General features: G+C 44.3%; 1 protein-coding gene across 4 annotated transcripts in view; it reads right to left on the bottom strand.

The window, feature by feature from the left end:
• TLN2 (talin 2) overlaps nucleotides 1-17,725 on the bottom strand; it is a 701,648-nt gene that overhangs the window by 393,315 nt on the left and 290,608 nt on the right. For all 4 annotated transcript variants that reach the window (XM_063926512.1, XM_063926511.1, XM_063926513.1 and 1 more), the window contains exons 3-8: nucleotides 8,146-8,311; nucleotides 6,631-6,728; nucleotides 5,349-5,478; nucleotides 4,838-4,990; nucleotides 4,474-4,616; nucleotides 4,209-4,336 (exon numbers count right to left, since the gene is read on the bottom strand). In XM_063926512.1, the coding sequence (XP_063782582.1) occupies nucleotides 4,209-4,336; nucleotides 4,474-4,616; nucleotides 4,838-4,990; nucleotides 5,349-5,478; nucleotides 6,631-6,728; nucleotides 8,146-8,281 (788 nt within the window). In that variant the 5' untranslated portion in view covers nucleotides 8,282-8,311. The remainder of the gene's footprint in view (nucleotides 1-4,208; nucleotides 4,337-4,473; nucleotides 4,617-4,837; nucleotides 4,991-5,348; nucleotides 5,479-6,630; nucleotides 6,729-8,145; nucleotides 8,312-17,725) is intronic.

Below are 17,725 nucleotides of genomic sequence, written 5' to 3'. Positions count from 1 at the left end.
TGGCTTCCTCCGGGGAGGAACTCCCTGCCTCAGACATGCCTCACACGTGTGCAGCACACCAACAGATACACTAAGAATTATTTAGGGGACAGACCTACAGTAAAATCTGTCAGAGGGACACAGGATAGGAGCAGCCAGTTCACAATCCCAGCGCCAGTATTTCCTGTGAACACAATATGTCCACAGCCTAACAGCGCTTTTTTAAATAGTAATATACACTATCACACCACAATCGCTTTGGGCCCCCCCTTAATAGCACCCTGTACTTGTCAGAAGTGGAGGAGAGGACCAACGTATTCTCTGCAGCCTGAGGAGAGAGAGAAAATGGTGCTGAGTAGTGTGCTGGCTGTCTGAGGAAGAAGCTCCGCCCCCGCAATGGCGCGTCCTTACACTCATACAAACACTGTAATATTTATACTGGCGGGGGTAGGGCTGTGCCAGCGGCAACTTATGCCCCCTTTTAGCCAGTTTGAGGTATTTTTCTTGCTGCCCAGGGCGCCCCCCCGCGCACCCTGCACCCTGTAGTTCCTGTGTGTGTGGGCAGCAATAGCGCGCTGCGCTCCCGCCAGCCGCGCCGCACCTCAGCCGTCACCTACTTGATAGAAGATCATTCTTCTTATACTCACCTGTCTTTTGACTTCTGGCTCTGTGAGGGGGGTGACTGCGTGCTGTGGGAGTGATCATCCAGACACGGCTAGCGTTCAGTTCCCTTCAGGAGCTAATGGTGTCCTGTCAGCCAGAAGCAAGAGCCATGAAACTCTAAGGAAGTTGGTTCTGCTTCTGCCCCCTCAGTCCCACGAAGCAGGGAGTCTGATGCCAGCAGATCTCCCTGAAAATAAAAAACCTAACATAAGTCTTTTCAGAGAAACTCAGTAGAGCTCCTCAGAGTGCATCCAGTCGACCTGGGCACATTTCTAAAACTGAGGTCTGGAGGAGGGGCATAGAGGGAGGGGCCAGTTCACACCCAATGAAAAGTCTTTAGAGTGCCCATGTCTCCTGCGGATCCCGTCTATACCCCATGGTCTTGATGTCATCCCCAGCATCCTCTAGGACGTATGAGAAAACTTTTTGGACACTTGGAATTTTTTGTCTGGATTTTTCCAGGCCTGTTTGAATAAGTCATCTAACTCTGGAGAATCAGGGAAAGTGACATTGGGCTTGTTTTGTACAAAGAAAAATGACTGCTGAGATGCAGCATCCTCTAGATTGAGCTTTAACACATCCCTTATAGCCAAAATGAGGGGTTCAATACCCTGAGTGGAATCGGGATCCCCACTAACGGGGTCCAGATCATCCCCATTATCTTGTAAATCATCATCTTTATCAGATAGAATAGCAGGTAAACCACGCTTCTGGGGACCTGTATGAGAGAGGGGTGGCTGTGCATCAGCCCTAGCGGCTAAATCTGCAACAGCTTATTGCAGCAGCTGAGTTTTCTGCACATTAGCAGTGAGCTGGGATGACATATCAGACATCATAGTCTTAGGAGACCCTAACCAGTGGGGCTCAGTACCCTCTCCACTAATTTGTGAATATTGACTGCATTGCTCACAGGAAACAGAGTAATTAGATAATGGAGAGAAAATACTGCACAGCTTGTGCTTACCCATTTTTCACAGTAAGAACAATAACATACACATACCCACAGACAGTGATAAGTCAAGCCTGCCCTACTGTATGTGAGAGGAGACACTGAGATAGAGAGGGATAATACCAGCACACCATGAGCTGCACAGCCCCAGTGAGGCTGTCAGCTCTGTAATACAGTAAACACTAATCAAATGCAGTCCTAAATAGGCTCAAGGATAGTGTACACAAGCGGATCTCCCCCTTAGCTATACCCTGTACCAGTTTCCAGCGTGTCTGTGAGGCAGGAAGCGCTGAGTGTGTGCTGTGATGGCTTCTATAAGCAGAGGAAGGGGCCAAAACTCCACTGGTCCCGCTCTGAAAAAGCCCTGCCCCCTCCAATGGCGCCGGAGCTATATTTATTACTTATACTGGCAACGTCTCCAAAGAAGCTGAAAACCTCACACAAGTGCTTAGTTAAACATTTAGTGCCAGTTTACACACGGGGGATCCTAGCGGGACCCCCCAGGGAGGGTCAAGTACGCCGCGCCCGCGGTCAGCCGCACTTTGGACCGGGGACCCCCCTAGCGAGGTCACTGGTTTGTACTCACCACTGATGTCACCTTCAGGCAGCGTTAGGGGTGTGTGGCGTGCTGCGGCTGTGACAGCTAAGGCGCAGTGCCCGCTGAACAAACAGCCCTTCAGGACGGTGGTCCTGCAGCTGGGTAGCGGCTCTGCACCTCGCAAGGCCGGTGACCCCCCCAACTCCCATGGCGCAGGTATGCTGTTGCCCAAACAGCATACCGAAAAACATTCAAGTTTTAAATGAAAATGAAGAAAACTCTCTGGAGCTGCAGAGATGTGCATCCTCTCCTGAGGGCACTTTTTTCTAAACTGCCTGTGGGAGGGGGCATAGAGGGGTGAGCCAGCACACACAGCTGAAGAAATTTAAAGTGCACTGGCTCCTTTGGACCCCGTCTATACCCATCATGTTAGTGTTCCCCAATATCCCTTACGGATGCTAGAGAAACAATGCTGATAAACTATATTTTCTTGACATTCATTCAATTATAACCATACACTGTTTTCACTGTGTATTACTCTTGTCAGATCTTGGGTGGTCTTGCTATTTTCCCTTGTTGATTTTGTATGTGATATTAATACAATCAATATAAGATGTAAATGTAAAGGAATGTTCCAGCCAGTTATCTCTATGATTTAAATTTTTTGGACAACAAATTATCCTTCAATCATATGTTGTTGAGGCTTTGTTTATTCAACAATACATACAAAGATTATATTGATTCAACCAGGCATCAGATTCACAATTACAGGAAGATATATACATATATACATAACATGCCACCTGGTTAGCCCGGATGGTCAATTTTATGATTTACAGGTATCCAAGTTGACCCTAGCACTAACAAGAAAATTTGTCTGTGTATTACAATTTTACTTTTATCAGGGATTTACAAATAAATGTTTTTAATACAGCGGAAAAAAAGCAGCTCATATGGTCTCATCCTTGCTCCTACTGCCTCCTTGTGTGTCGGGTTAAGACATTGAACAGGAAGGTGAGGGTGCACAGGGAAAGGGCAGAGATGAGGGAATTTACAGATAAGGTGAGGGATCTGCTTCTGTGCGGAGATTCCCCTCCCAACCCTGTTGGGTATACAAGTGAAGGAAAAAGGGGGAAATACCACACAATGAGAGTCCCTCAGAATTAAAGTTGAAAGAAAAGATGTTCACTGCAGGAGAGTAAGTCCTTAAAAATTACCAAGCTAACTATCAATGTGTGTTCTTGTGCAGACTTAGGAGGGTATATCACAAATGGATTCCTGTCTCTAATGAGAAATGCTGTGTTCGATATTTATTTTATTTATTAACAGTTTCTTATATAGCGCAGCATATTCCATTGCCCTATTATAAAGTTTTACATGATATACATATATATATATATATATATATATATATATATATATATATATATATAAAACATTTCAAATTAAGCAGAGCTGCTTACATGCAGTGAAACAAATAAAGAGAAAAGACCAAGAGCGAAAAGTCAGTTTGCAATCGGCAGGGGACTTACCACATGTTTTGTAAGAGATTCAGCCGTTACTGCTGCTACAGTGCAAGGTGCCAGCAAAGAAAGAGCACTAGGGCTAATCAATGTTATACAGGGAAGCAGGGAACGATTAGCCTCAGTAAAAGGAAGACGTGTTTATAACCAGCAAATAAAATCAGTCAGTTGGACTATGGTAGATTGGTGCTAGGGATTGCCAGGAAAAACCGGTTATGTGGAATTTGGCCAAAATTATGATAAACAAAGCAGACCGTTGAATTACATTGCGAGTGTCATACTGGATCTGCTGCGTCATAAGGGATGCATAAGGAAGCCAGATTCTGCTTTTCACATGCCCATACAGATAAACTGAAGGAAATGCAAGTCAGCAGTGCACAGCAAGTACAAGTTCTGCAAGTAGCTGAACAGGAGGAGACAATTCTATGTTGCATACCCAACTGAACTTATTGATGCAGAAATAACGAGATAATGAGTACAATTCTGGTCACATTATAACATTTAAAGAAAACAAATAAATAAAAATAAATACATTTAAAAAACACCATTTACTTACTCTAGGAATCCCGGTTTATGTTTGACTTCCACATGAGGTCCAAACTGAATTTGGGTTTGTATTCCTCCAAACTCACAGGCCTTGTCAAATGACACAGGGTGAGAACCATTCAAAATGTCATCACGGGCCTAAAACAGATAAAGATCTTACTCCTAATGCTGTCTTGTAGCTAGATAACTTTACAGAATACCAATGCTACCTGAGAACCATATTTCAAAATAAGACCAGCAACTGTAAAATTAAACAATTTGTGTCAACAGGTTACCTGAACATAGAGCAAGTTGAGCTGAACAGGATCTCTAGAATCCACATTCTGATCTGAATAGAAGAACTTTCTGCGGAGAAGCAAGGTCTCGTTTTCATCTACTCCCTGCTCTCGAAATGTGCGGCTGTGATCGAGCCAATTCACTGAATATCATGAAGTGAAATCAGTTAGGGAATATGACAGACACAACACTTTCAATTAGGTAACAATAAAGTAATAAAAAACACAAATCTTTGCATGTCACAGAATTTCTGATAACCGTGGTCATAGAATATTGTGCAAATAGGATTATAAGGACAATTTGCAATTACATTATTTCATCTGGGCTGATATTCATAACGCATTCGCCCCTTTGCTCACTCACACTCATCCTCTGTGTGAAGCTTCGCTTTTAGTTTCTCCATTTTTTTCTCATCTCTGAGGAGAGTTCTGTCCTTTTTTAATGTTCCTGTAGGTTCTTCTTTCTTCTCTTCAGCGGTCTCACGGATCAGAGAATACTCCTCATAGTTTGTTATACCTGGGGGGGAAAAAAAGCTCAATATAACTAGTCTTTTCCCAAAACTTCTGTCCTACAACTAGTTATCCTATTTTTGTCTGCAAACTACAAGCTTCACAGAGAATAATTGCTGGATTTATAGGAGTAATGACACCATAAACAGATGTTTTCAGAGCTAGAGTAAAAATAATAATAAATACGTCTCTTTAAAAGGTCAAAATTAAACCAAAAGACACCCTAAGCAAAAATCAATTTGAATATACAAACCACATTTCAACCAAAATAAAAAGCTCATAATACATGCTTACTTTATTGTAAGTTAAAAACAAATAATTATTATTATGATTGTTTTGCAACAAGCAAGGAAAAGCTGGCTCACCTATCCTGCTGCAGATGGTCACTAGAAGTTCTCCCACGGTCTTAGAGTCATCCACCATTATCATTTTCGCTGCTCCATCTAACATTCGAATCTTCTGGGGTCGCTGTTTCTTTTTATATTCCAGGACATCCTGAAGGGGCAGTGGAAAACAGGGTTAGTTGAGCATGATAAGTCATACAGAAGGCGGCAGTGGTCTTTCAATAAAAGAGAGAGCATGGGCTAAGAGAACATTATATGACTGGAGAAGCTTACAGTGGACTACAATGGATGAATGATCTTCTAAAAAGTAATAACTCAGAAAAGTTGAAGAGAAACTAAGTTACAATATCAAGGGCTTGGAGCATTACAAACAATGTACATGAACAGTTTCTGACCAGCAAAACATGTATAAATATTCAACAAGTTAGCAAGAGTCATGTATATAGCTGCATGCATTACCTAATTAAAACAAGGTTGCATGTGCCTTCTATGGCTCAAATAATATAAAAAGAAAAGAAGTTGAATACAGTGAGGTGGGTCCAGGAAAGCAGAAGCCATACAAAAGCCATTTTTATTATTATTATTATTATTATTATTATTATTATTACTACTATTATTATGCTTTATATGGCATCACAAGGGATCATCACGGCCATACACAAAAAGTACATAAACAAATAATCAAAACAATAAAACCATGACTTACAGTACAAGACAATGCAGGACAGGTACATGGTATATAAACATTGTTGCATCAGTGGTCATAATACTCAAATAAGCAGTAGGGCGGCAGCAAGCAAAGGTTAGGTGCCGCTGTAGGGAGTATGGAGCAAATGATAATAAAAGTGCAAGGAAGATGGGCACATGAGTGTAGAGGGCCCTGCTTATAAGAAATGACATTCTAAAGGTCTGGGGCAGACGGAGAGGAGAGACACAGATGGCATTGCCTGTGAGGAAGGTGCAAGTAGCAGTGGGTTTGGATAAGAGCTGGATGGCATTGATGAAGAGGTGGGTCTTGAGAGTACGTTTGAAGTTGAGACATATCCACAGACTGTCAGTCTGGAAAACCTAACTTACAGCAATACTCATTCAATTCATTTTGGGACATAGTGGTTCTCAAGAGCCAAGTTGTAGTAGGCCAATAGAGCTATTACCTACAGTATTTATACAAAAATAACATGTACTAGTTTGAGTACAGCCTATTGTAGATGTTTTTGCTAATCACTCCCTGTGCACCTGGGCTTCTTCATATCAATGTGGTTAAATGCCTAAGCAATAAATTGAATGAATATTTGGCCTATACCCCGTTCCTCAGCATGTAATAATCCAGGGTCCTGCCAGCCTCCAGCCAGATTCCTTTCCTTGGATCTTCATCTGATAAGAACAGACCAAAGTCGAATGCTGTGGGCAAAAGGAAGAGGTCAAGTCACACAGAGTGCTCTGGGGTCTATGCCCAGAATTTGAATGCAGCATAACACATCACTGTTTTCTTAAACAAGAAGCAGCATTGTGCAAAAAACAGACTGCATCAACAATGGAAGCATATGAAATACAGAGTTCTCCGGAGAAAAAGTCCTGGAACATTTTTTATGCAAAAGTACAATAGGTATTGAGCTACAGACTGTATTTTGGGAACTAGTTAATAGGAATATCTTTTGGGGAATTTAGAGAAAATGAAAACTCAAAAGATTGCAACGGAGCTTGAAAAATACAATTACAGGTTGAGTATCCCTTATCCAAAATGCTTGGGACCAGAGGAATTTTGGATATCGGATTTTTCCGTATTTTGGAATAATTGCATACCATAATGAGATATTATGGTGATGGGACCTAAATCTAAGCACAGAATGCATTTATGTCACGTATACACCTTATACACACAGCCTGAAGGTAATTTTAGCCAATACTTTTTATAACTTTGTGCATTAAACAAAGTGTGTGTACATTCACACAATTCATTTATGTTTCATATACACCTTATACACACAGCCTGAAGGTCATTTAATACAATATTTTTAATAACTGAGTATTAAACAAAGTTTGTGTACATTGAGCCATCAAAAAACAAAGGTTTCACTATCTCAGTCTCACTCAAAAAAGTCTGTATTTCGGAATATTCCGTATTTCGGAATATTTGGATATGGGATACTCAACCTGTATATCCATACAGTGGATACTGTTCAAAATCTGGTGTGGCCTTTAACATAGGCTTACCATACTATCCCTATAACCATTACACCTATGATTTACAAAGGATCTGTGGCTGCGAGACTTCGAGCCTGCATTTCACCTGGTTTTAATCAGCCACAGAACCTTTGTGGTATAGTATGCTGGGTGGTATGGTGCTGTTCTCACCAATAAACGTCATCTTAGACCTGGAAGTGCATAATGCAAATGATGAAAAGATATTGGCTGTCACTATTTATTTAAAGATAGAGGCGCTGAACAGACCTACAGATGTGGCCACCTTTATTTTACCTGCTAACGGGTCAAGGGTACGATTTGCCACAATTGCAATTTTTCGCTGCAAGGTGCGTATAGTCGCACCTGCGGTCACTCAATGTATTTTATATGAATCGTGGGTGCGACTATATGCATGCTTGAATGTGCACACCTGCCGCGAATACCCACAATCATGGTTAAGCTGAAAAGTGTCACATCTGTATTTGCTAACAGCAATGCATAATACAAGATACAGGTTTAACAAGAGATTATACATTAGGCATAATGGATATTACTATTATTTTATAATTGGTTTTAGTACAATTCAACATCACTACTGCAAGCTAACATTATTTAGCAAACTGGGTAGAAATACCTTGGCCAGTCTGAGCCTCGGGGACCCTCTCCCGGATGATCCGGCAGGCATCATAGACCGCAGTGGACGGTTCAAATTGCATGGTCTTCACCACATTGCACTGCCGGATGCAGATCTTCAGCGACAGGGCAACCATGGTGACTGCTAACTGGACAAACCCTGCACACTGAACACAATGCAATGAATAAGAACATAAAAATAGGACAGAAAATGTATACTTTACAATATGTAATACAGTTATTTTCTAAAGAGTGGAATGGAAACACTGCATTTTGAACAAGTAGCCATTATGAATTAAGAAAAATATATATATACAATTTGGAACTGCCAGTATACACATATGGGCACAGAAATGCTAGAATGAACATTTCACCCTTATCAGCAGTTCTGCTGAACAGTGTGTTACAGTATCTCACTGGAGGTCTGCTGTGACAGTAGAACTGATCCTACTAAGGAGATAGGGAAACAAGAGAGTGACTGAGAGAAAGATGGTGGGAGGGGAAAGAAGGAGATATGGAGGATGTACAAAGAGAAACAGAATGAAACACCAGGGACATGAAGCTGAAAGGGAATGAGAGAACAAAAGTAAAAAAGAAAGGGTAAAGATAAGATGTAAAGAAGGTTTAGTGGAGTATACAAGGGAAATAGGAGGCGCCTCATTACAGAGGGAGTGAGGGAGATATTACTATAGAAAGGAGGATAGAATGTTTAACATCTTCACAGCCTGTGTGAGGACATTCTCTGCAATATAGTAACAAGCAGCATGATATGTCTGTGACCTTATGATGAGTGCAGTGTGTAATTACAGATCACAAATTCACAATACTCGCTCGTCTCTGGGAACCAATCCAAGAAGAACTGTGTTTAACAAGAAGCGTGTGGAAACTTAATTGAAATTAAAGGGTGCACACCACATCCCTGACACAAAAGCTCATAGCAACTTTTCTAGCAAAATAGAACATTCCCTTTACCAACTTTGTTGTTGTTTTTTTTTTTTTTTTTTTTTTTTATTTAAATTACCAATAAATGTGAATGAACTGAAATTTATTTCATTAGCAAAAATGTTACCGCTTTGGTTAGTACTGTAAGAGTACAAACATCAATTGTAACACTTCAGCTAATTAATCTACATAATGAAAAAAAAAAAACAGCTAAGTTATAAATTATTTAATTTGTCATTAGGAGCGTCCATTGTCGAAGAAAAGTATATTCTAAATTTCAAACACAAATAGATGTGTCTCTTCTACAGCATTCTGGGTGACATGAGGTCAGTTACATGAGAGGCTGCAATGACACAGCTTATTACTGCAATGACGTAACGAACAATAATAAATATAAACCACAGCAGCATGTACAATAATCATTTCTAGATCAAGCACAGCCTGAGCATTTATGTTTGCCAACAAATAATATGAGCAAGCATATGTAAAGTCACAAAAAGATTTAGTAAGACGATACAACCTAATCCTGTAATCAGATTTTATGCGACTTTCATTCAAATGGATACAAGTAGAGAAAACTAAAGGTGGGTACACTTGTAGAGATGTGCCCTGTGGGCACATCTGTGGTGCTGTCCCTAGCTGGGGACAGCGCTGGGGCAGCTTGTCTGTCCCCAGCGCTGGGTGCGTGGCGGCGGGTGTCCGGTGCAGGGATTACCCTTCTCCCTGCACCGGACCAGAGGCGTTTGAATCTTGGCGCCCTCCGGGAGCCAATCGCGGCTCCCGGAGCGGCAGCCAGTCAGAGAGGGACGCGGCGAGCCAATCGGCGCTCGCCGCGTCATAGGCCCCGTCCCCGGCGTCTGACGTCAGACGCCGGGCGGGAGCCGAAGAGACCGCGCGCGCGGAAGAGCGCGGAGAAGAAAGAAGAGGTCGGGCGGGAGCAGCGAGGACGGTCGTCGGCGCGCCGGAGCGCAGAAGATCCCGGCGGTGCGAGGAAGAAGACGGAGCTCGGGTGGCCGCGGAAGAGGCCTGAAGACTCCAGCCCTGGGAAAGAAGATGTCCAGCGGTGGCTGGACGCGGCGATGCGACGGCGGCGCCGCTGGCCAGGACGGGCCAGCGGCCGAAGAGGGCACCGAAGATCCCTGGAGCAGGTGAGGCTACTTCACCCCCTCCCTTTTCCTCCCTCGACCACCAGGGACGGGCATTAGGCCCGAGGGCACAAGTCAGGCACTAGGCCTGTGGCACAGGTAGGAGAGTGGGGGCCATTTTCTGATTAGGTGGTTTGGGCATTAGGCCCAAGCCACCCTACCCCTGTGGCACCAGTTAGGCGGGCACTAGGCCCGGGGGCAAATCAGGCAATAGGCCTGTGGGCATTAGAGGGCGTTAGACCCTAGTGTATTTGTGGCCAAGTAGGGATACAATAAGGTGACCTTGGGCACAAGGCCCAGGTCACCCAACGGGCAGCAAGTTAGGCGGGCGCTAGGCCCGTGGGCGAAGTCAGGCCTCCGGCCTGAGCGCAGTCAGGGGGCGCTAGGCCCAGCGAGTAAGTACCCCCCCAGGTGAATAAAGGTGGCACTGGGCACTAGGCTCGGGCCACCCGGAGGTGTTAGGTGGGCAGGCCGTGTGGCACCCACCCCCTTCCAGCGGCAGGTAGGGATTTAAAGGGACAACACCGTGTGATCTTGTATTCCGATAGTGTGATGTATGTTGTTACCGTGCAGGGCAAAGTGTATGTGTTGTTTAAGTTGTGCATAGTTGTGTCGCACCACCCACACGAGCTAGTTTGAGGGCTCTGTTTATGTAGCTAGTGTAGCGGACGCACACTAGGTTAGAGTTAGGCCCTGCACGGCTGTTTCTCTTTGCCTCCTTACAGGGACCTGTAAGTGGAGAAGATCGGAGTGCAAGACTTGTGACGGTGAGTAGCATCCGTGTACGTTTGTCCCTTGTCTGTCCCCGAGCGCCGGAGTCAGGATTGCTCACGGACGTGAGAATCCCTTTCATCACACTACGTGCGAGAGCGCGAGTGTGTGAAAGCTGGGTGGCTGAGGCTTTGTGCCAGTGATGACCTTTCACCCAACCGGTGAGGGTCGCGGTCACCCCTGGGGTATCCCCTGTTCCAGTGGAAGAAGGGTCGATACCCCCCTTAAGGTAAACCTTTCTCTCCTCAGCTCGCTCGTCGGTCAGCTCCGAGAGGGAATCGCCGTGTCCGGATCCGACTGAAGATTTCCAGGTCCGTTGGAGGTTCCGGTACCTGAAGGTGAGAGAGAGCGGCGCCTGGTGAGCACAGAGTCTACACCTGCACGGCAGCAGGCACCACACGCACAGCAGCCGCACCTCTTACACACTCTAGGAGATGTGCTCGGTGAGCAAAATCACCTAGTGTTTCCCCCTCTGGGCCGGGCCGCCTAGCGGCGGACATACACACTGTGCGATATCACTAATGATAACGGACAGTGACATCGCCCGGCCGGAGCATGCCGTTTTGGATGAGGAGTCTAAATTGAGCTGCATGCACGGCCGACACCGAGTGTTGGTTACAACCCACAGGGTCGCGCATCATTCGTCGGCAGCGGCATACATACCGGGCGATACGGTAAACGTCGTCGCTCAGGAAGAGCGACGTTGTTTACTTTATTGCTAAGTGTGTACCCACCTTAAGACACTAATGCACACAGTTAGCAAGACACATGCTAACCCAATAGGGATGGTAAATACACAAAAGCTGAGCTAGAAGCACACAATGCTATTATACTAGAGTATGTTATAGGATGCTTCACAGAAAAGTGTTATAATGGGAGGCTTATGTTCAATACTTTGTAACAGGGTATGCACCTCTTCTTGGCCCATGAACCACGCGGGTGGGTAATACTCATTTAAAGGAGACTATAACAAAATATTAACTTTGCAAAGAAAATTTTAATAAATATACTATAGGAAAACAATGGAAGCTCTTTGCCACACCACAAACTGTGGTGATAGAACAGAGTGCCCTTTCTATATATACATTTTGTCCCCTATTATCTCTGCGCCATTTGTTACCCCGTCTCCTTCTTGGAAAGACATTTCTCCCAGTCCTACATCTCTAACATATTCCATACCCCCACAATCCCACCTTTCTTCTTACCACCCCTTAGCCGTAGCACTTGTCTGCCCTCAGGACTCTTCTCTGCAGCCCACTTCTCCTAGGCCTTCTGCCAGCATGATCATCAATCCACAAGTTGATGTGCCCGGTTTCACCCAGGTAAACAATCAATATTTACGGTTTCCATTTCATCCCATTTTAACTTACAGTATATGCTTAAATAATATAAATGAAACTATTTTAAAAACAAAATGAATATGAATGAATTGAAGGTGGGTTATAAGGTGTGTGTAAACTATGTTTTCTCTACTGAAAGATCTCTTTGAAACTGTTTTCCCCTCAGGTGCTGGGATCACAAGGCTACTGGGTGAGATCACTCTGGAGCAGGCCACGTAGAACAGCCCATGTGAGAAGTAGTCCCCTTGATAGATCACTATCAGTAAGGGATCCCAACAAACATGTAAATCCACAAAGAGAAACAAAAGGGTGCTCAGATAGGTATAAATAACCATTCAGATGGCAGATTCATGCAGGATGGGTGTATTTCCTACAGACACCTCCTGCTGCATTTTCATTTTTCATTTTAGTTGTACGGTATTGTGCTGCCACTTCCCTGCAGCTGTGCAATACTGTGCAAATTGGAATCAGGCCCAGAGTATGCAGAGGCTGGTCTGCAATTCCTTGGAATCCAACAGTGTCTACAGATGTGTCCTCATACACAAAGGCCAGAGTCATGGCAAACAGCCCCTCTAAGGTCACCAGGTCATGGGCCACACAGAGCCTTATTCTAGCTCAAACTGTCTTAATTATGCAAACAACTGGGAGTGAGAAAACGACTTTACTAGATCACACTGATCAATTTCATCTGCAACATTTGAACATTTGTGCGTGATGGAGTCTGAATCTGTCCAAGAAGTGCTATGATGCAGCGTCCACAGCTTTTTCTCTTACCAAGTTCCATTGTGCTTCATCGCCAACTTTTTATACAGTATGTATAAAACTATATCTCTGTGCTGTTAAAGTCAATACCAGGCATTTCTAGTGTACCTCTTGGGGTATCTCATTCATTTCATATGCAATGTAGATGCTAGGTCAGGGGTTCCCAACCATGGTCCTCAAGGCACACTAACAGTCCAGGTTTAAAGGACACCCATACTTGAACACAGGAGAATTAATTAGTACCTCAGTTATCTTAAAATTAGATGAAAAATCTGTGCTCAAGCATGGATATTGCTAAACCATGAACTGTTAGTGCGCCTTGAGGACAGAGGTTGGGAAACACTGTGCTAAGTGTACTGACATGTCAGTATATGACCTTCAAGCAGCAGAGAGTCTTCAATGGAGACCCACTATTTGAAATGCCATGAGTGTAGGTTATTCAACTGGGAGGCAAAATAGTACTGTTGTAAAAATGGTAGCTCAAGCCCTACCACCATTATAGGTCTAGCCAACTGAGACCTAGTTAACCTGGATTTCCTCCAAAAACCCCAAACACTGCCCAACATCACTGGTCAGGACACACTGGCAGTTGGAGTGGCTCTGCTATTTGAATTTTAGGCTGTGCAGCACCTCCTCTGCAAGAACAGAGCAATTTGTATCTTATGTAATGGATAATGTTGGAATGTAAGCATTGCACAGTTTCTGCATGGGCAACAACACTGGGGATGTCACACAAACTAGGAGGGTCTGGAGGTCTGGAAGAGATACAAAAGTCATGGAAATGTTATATATATATATATATATATATATATATATATATATATATATATATATATATATATATATATAACAGTTCAAAGTGCACTCACCAATCCAATATAACTCCATCAAAGTTTTATTTGTGGCAAATAAGCATAGACATCATTCCGACGTTTCGGTCCCCCCTGGGAGCTTGGTCAAGGTTCAGGTTCTATATTCAAACTGCCCCCCTATATACCCCCACCCCCCCATAAAACATATAGCGATCCCAAAAACATGGCATGTACTGGGATCCACTAGTGTCAAACATACCTGAACAAACAATCATATACATAGATAAATATAGCAGGCCCATTTCCAGCTCTTACCAGTGACTACAAAATCTCTTAGACCTCATCTGTGAAATCATACACACGCGCTGGTGGAACGCATGCAACCGGTAGTAGACCGGGCGGTGAATTTCCTTCCGGCTGCAGCATCACAGTTATATCAACAAAAGGAGAAGGCATCCTGCTTCACTGACAAAAAAAAATAAAAAATTCCCCCCCCCCCCCTCATTGCTAAATGGGGTACTAGAAGTGCTCTAGCGCTACTTGGTTATAGCAAAGTGGGGCCCACATATATTTTTATGGGCCCAACCTCTTTCATCTGGGGGAATCCTTGGGCTGGTTGAAACCACATTGGGGGTCCCACACATTGCGGGCCTCCCCTCCATGGTTAATCTACCATATTTTACTACTTCTTTCCTATTTGCACTGCAAGTAGTCGGACAGTGTGAGCTTAACGAAGGCAATGTGAAAATCCTTTAGATACAAAATTTGTTCCCTTTACCATATAATTGCAGGCTTTGAATGACATCTGCTGGTTTGAGGTCTGTCAAATAAAACGTGTTGGAAACCAAACCAGTTTGTGGCTACCATTACTTGCCACTTAGCATTTTTTCATGTTTGCCCAATATTTGTTTTTAGCATATACTAAATGATCTTCGTTCCAACCAGTTGTTTGGTTGGCTTGTTTTTACACAATTATCATGTAGTGTATGGCCAGCTTTACAGTCCTGTAAGATCCAAAGAAATGAGGAATCCAACAGATACAGGGGAACAGGGACAGTATGCTGTTCCCCATGAATTTCTTGTGCTTCCAACAGGCTGCAAGATATAGTATGGTCCTGCATGGTTAAGTAATGCCACTTTTATAATAAAATGACGAGTCACACCCGGGAGCCGTACAATTGTTGCCTCTTCCTATTGTGCAAACCGATGCGGGTTGAATACTGGTTGCACAACCTGGGTCATTTCAACTGGGTGCTTTTACACCGCACTATATCCTAGGTTGCTGCTCGTTGACAAGCAAGAAAACAGGATATATAGGGTGGTATCCTATTAGCCACGGTAAAACATAGTTTTCACACTTTTTCCTCGATGTTTTACAGATTTACTTTTATTTTTATTTTTTACAGGCCATCCAATTAGGATCATATACAAGAAAATGACACTGCGCTTCTTTGAGGAAAGTATTACAATACAGGTGAAGTGAAAATGAATAAGTATCTATTTATAAAAAGTAATTCCAATGCACAATTAGTTAATAACATATAGGTATATCTAAAATGGGCAGCCAAAAAGGTATATATAAAAAATAAGAATTTACTCACCGGTAATTCTATTTCTCGTAGTCCGTAGCGGATGCTGCGACTCCGTAAGGACCATGGGGAATAGCGGCTCCGCAGGAGACTGGGCACAACTAAAAGAAAGCTTTAGACTACTGGTGTGCACTGGTTCCTCCCACTATGACCCTCCTCCAGACTTCAGTTAGGATACTGTGCCCGGAAGAGCTGACACAATAAAGAAGGATTTTGAATCCCGGGTAAGACTCATACCAGCCACACCAATCACACCGTATAACTCGTGATACAATACCCAGTTAACAGTATGATAACAACTGAGCCTCTCAACAGATGGCTCAACAATAACCCTTTAGTTAAACAATAACTATATACAAGTATTGCAGACAATCCGCACTTGGGATGGGCGCCCAGCATCCACTACGGACTACGAGAAATAGAATTACCGGTGAGTAAATTCTTATTTTCTCTGACGTCCTAAGTGGATGCTGGGACTCCGTAAGGACCATGGGGATTATACCAAAGCTCCCAAACGGGCGGGAGAGTGCGGATGACTCTGCAGCACCGAATGGGCAAACTCTAGGTCCTTCTCAGCCAGGGTGTCAAACTTGTAGAATTTAGCAAATGTGTTTGACCCCGACCAAGTAGCTGCTCGGCAAAGTTGTAGAGCCGAGACCCCTCGGGCAGCCGCCCAAGAAGAGCCCACCTTCCTCGTGGAATGGGCTTTCACTGATTTAGGATGCGGCAGTCCAGCCGCAGAATGTGCAAGCTGAATCGTACTACAGATCCAGCGAGCAATAGTCTGTTTTGAAGCAGGTGCACCCAACTTGTTGGGCGCATACAGGATAAATAGCGCGTCAGTCTTTCTGACTCCAGCTGTCCTGGAAACATAATTTTCAGGGCCCTGACTACGTCCAACAACTTGGAAGCCTCCAAGTCTTTAGTAGCCGCAGGCACCACGATAGGTTGGTTCAGATGAAAGGCTGATACCACCTTAGGGAGAAATTGGGGACGAGTCCTCAATTCTGCCCTATCCATATGGAAAATCAGATAAGGGCTTTTACATGACAAAGCCGCCAATTCTGATACACGCCTGGCCGAAGCCAAGGCCAACAACATGACCACTTTCCACGTGAAATACTTCAATTCCACGGTTTTAAGTGGCTCAAACCAATGTGACTTTAGGAAATCCAACACCACGTTGAGAACCCAAGGTGCCACTGGAGGCACAAAAGGGGGCTGAATATGCAGCACTCCCTTAACAAAAGTTTGAACTTCAGGTAGTGAAGCCAGTTCTCTCTGGAAGGAAACCGATAGAGCCGAAATCTGGACCTTAATGGAACCCAATTTTAGGCCCATAGTCACCCCTGACTGTAGGAAGTGCAGGAAACGGCCCAGCTGAAATTCCTCCGTTGGGGCCTTCCTGGCCTCACACCACGCAACATATTTTCGCCATATGCGGTGATAATTATTTGCGGTAACTTCTTTCCTAGCTTTAATCAGCGTAGGAATGACTTCCTCCGGAATGCCCTTTTCCTTCAGGATCCGGTGTTCAACCGCCATGCCGTCAAACGCAGCAGCGGTAAGTCTTGGAACAGACAGGGCCCCTGCTGCAGCAGGTCCTGTCTGAGCGGCAGAGGCCATGGGTCCTCTGAGATCATTTCTTGAAGTTCCGGGTACCAAGCTCTTCTTGGCCAATCCAAAACAATGAGTATAGTTCTTACTCCTCTTCTCCTTATTATCCTCAGTACCTTTGGTATGAGAGGAAGAGGAGGGAACACATAAACCGACCGGTACACCCACGGTGTCACTAGAGCGTCCACAGCTATCGCCTGCGGGTCTCTTGACCTGGCGCAATATTTTTCTAGCTTTTTGTTTAGGCGGGACGCCATCATGTCCACCTGTGGCCTTTCCCAACGGTTTACAATCAGTTGGAAGACTTCTGGATGAAGTCCCCACTCTCCCGGGTGGAGGTCGTGCCTGCTGAGGAAGTCTGCTTCCCAGTTGTCCACTCCCGGAATGAACACTGCTGACAGTGCTAACACGTGATTTTCTGCCCATCGGAGAATCCTTGTGGCTTCTGCCATCGCCGTCCTGCTTCTCGTGCCACCCTGTCGGTTTGCATGGGCGACCGCCGTGATGTTGTCTGACTGGATCAGTACCGGCTGGTTTTAAAGCAGGGGTTTTGCCTGACTTAGGGCATTGTAAATGGCCCTCAGTTCCAGAATATTTATGTGC

Source organism: Pseudophryne corroboree, chromosome 6 (assembly GCF_028390025.1).
Source record: "Pseudophryne corroboree isolate aPseCor3 chromosome 6, aPseCor3.hap2, whole genome shotgun sequence".
In the NCBI taxonomy this organism is placed as follows: Eukaryota; Metazoa; Chordata; class Amphibia; order Anura; family Myobatrachidae; genus Pseudophryne; species Pseudophryne corroboree.
The sequence above is the reverse complement of the archived record's forward strand: the minus strand, read 5'-3'. Positions and strand labels throughout refer to the sequence as shown.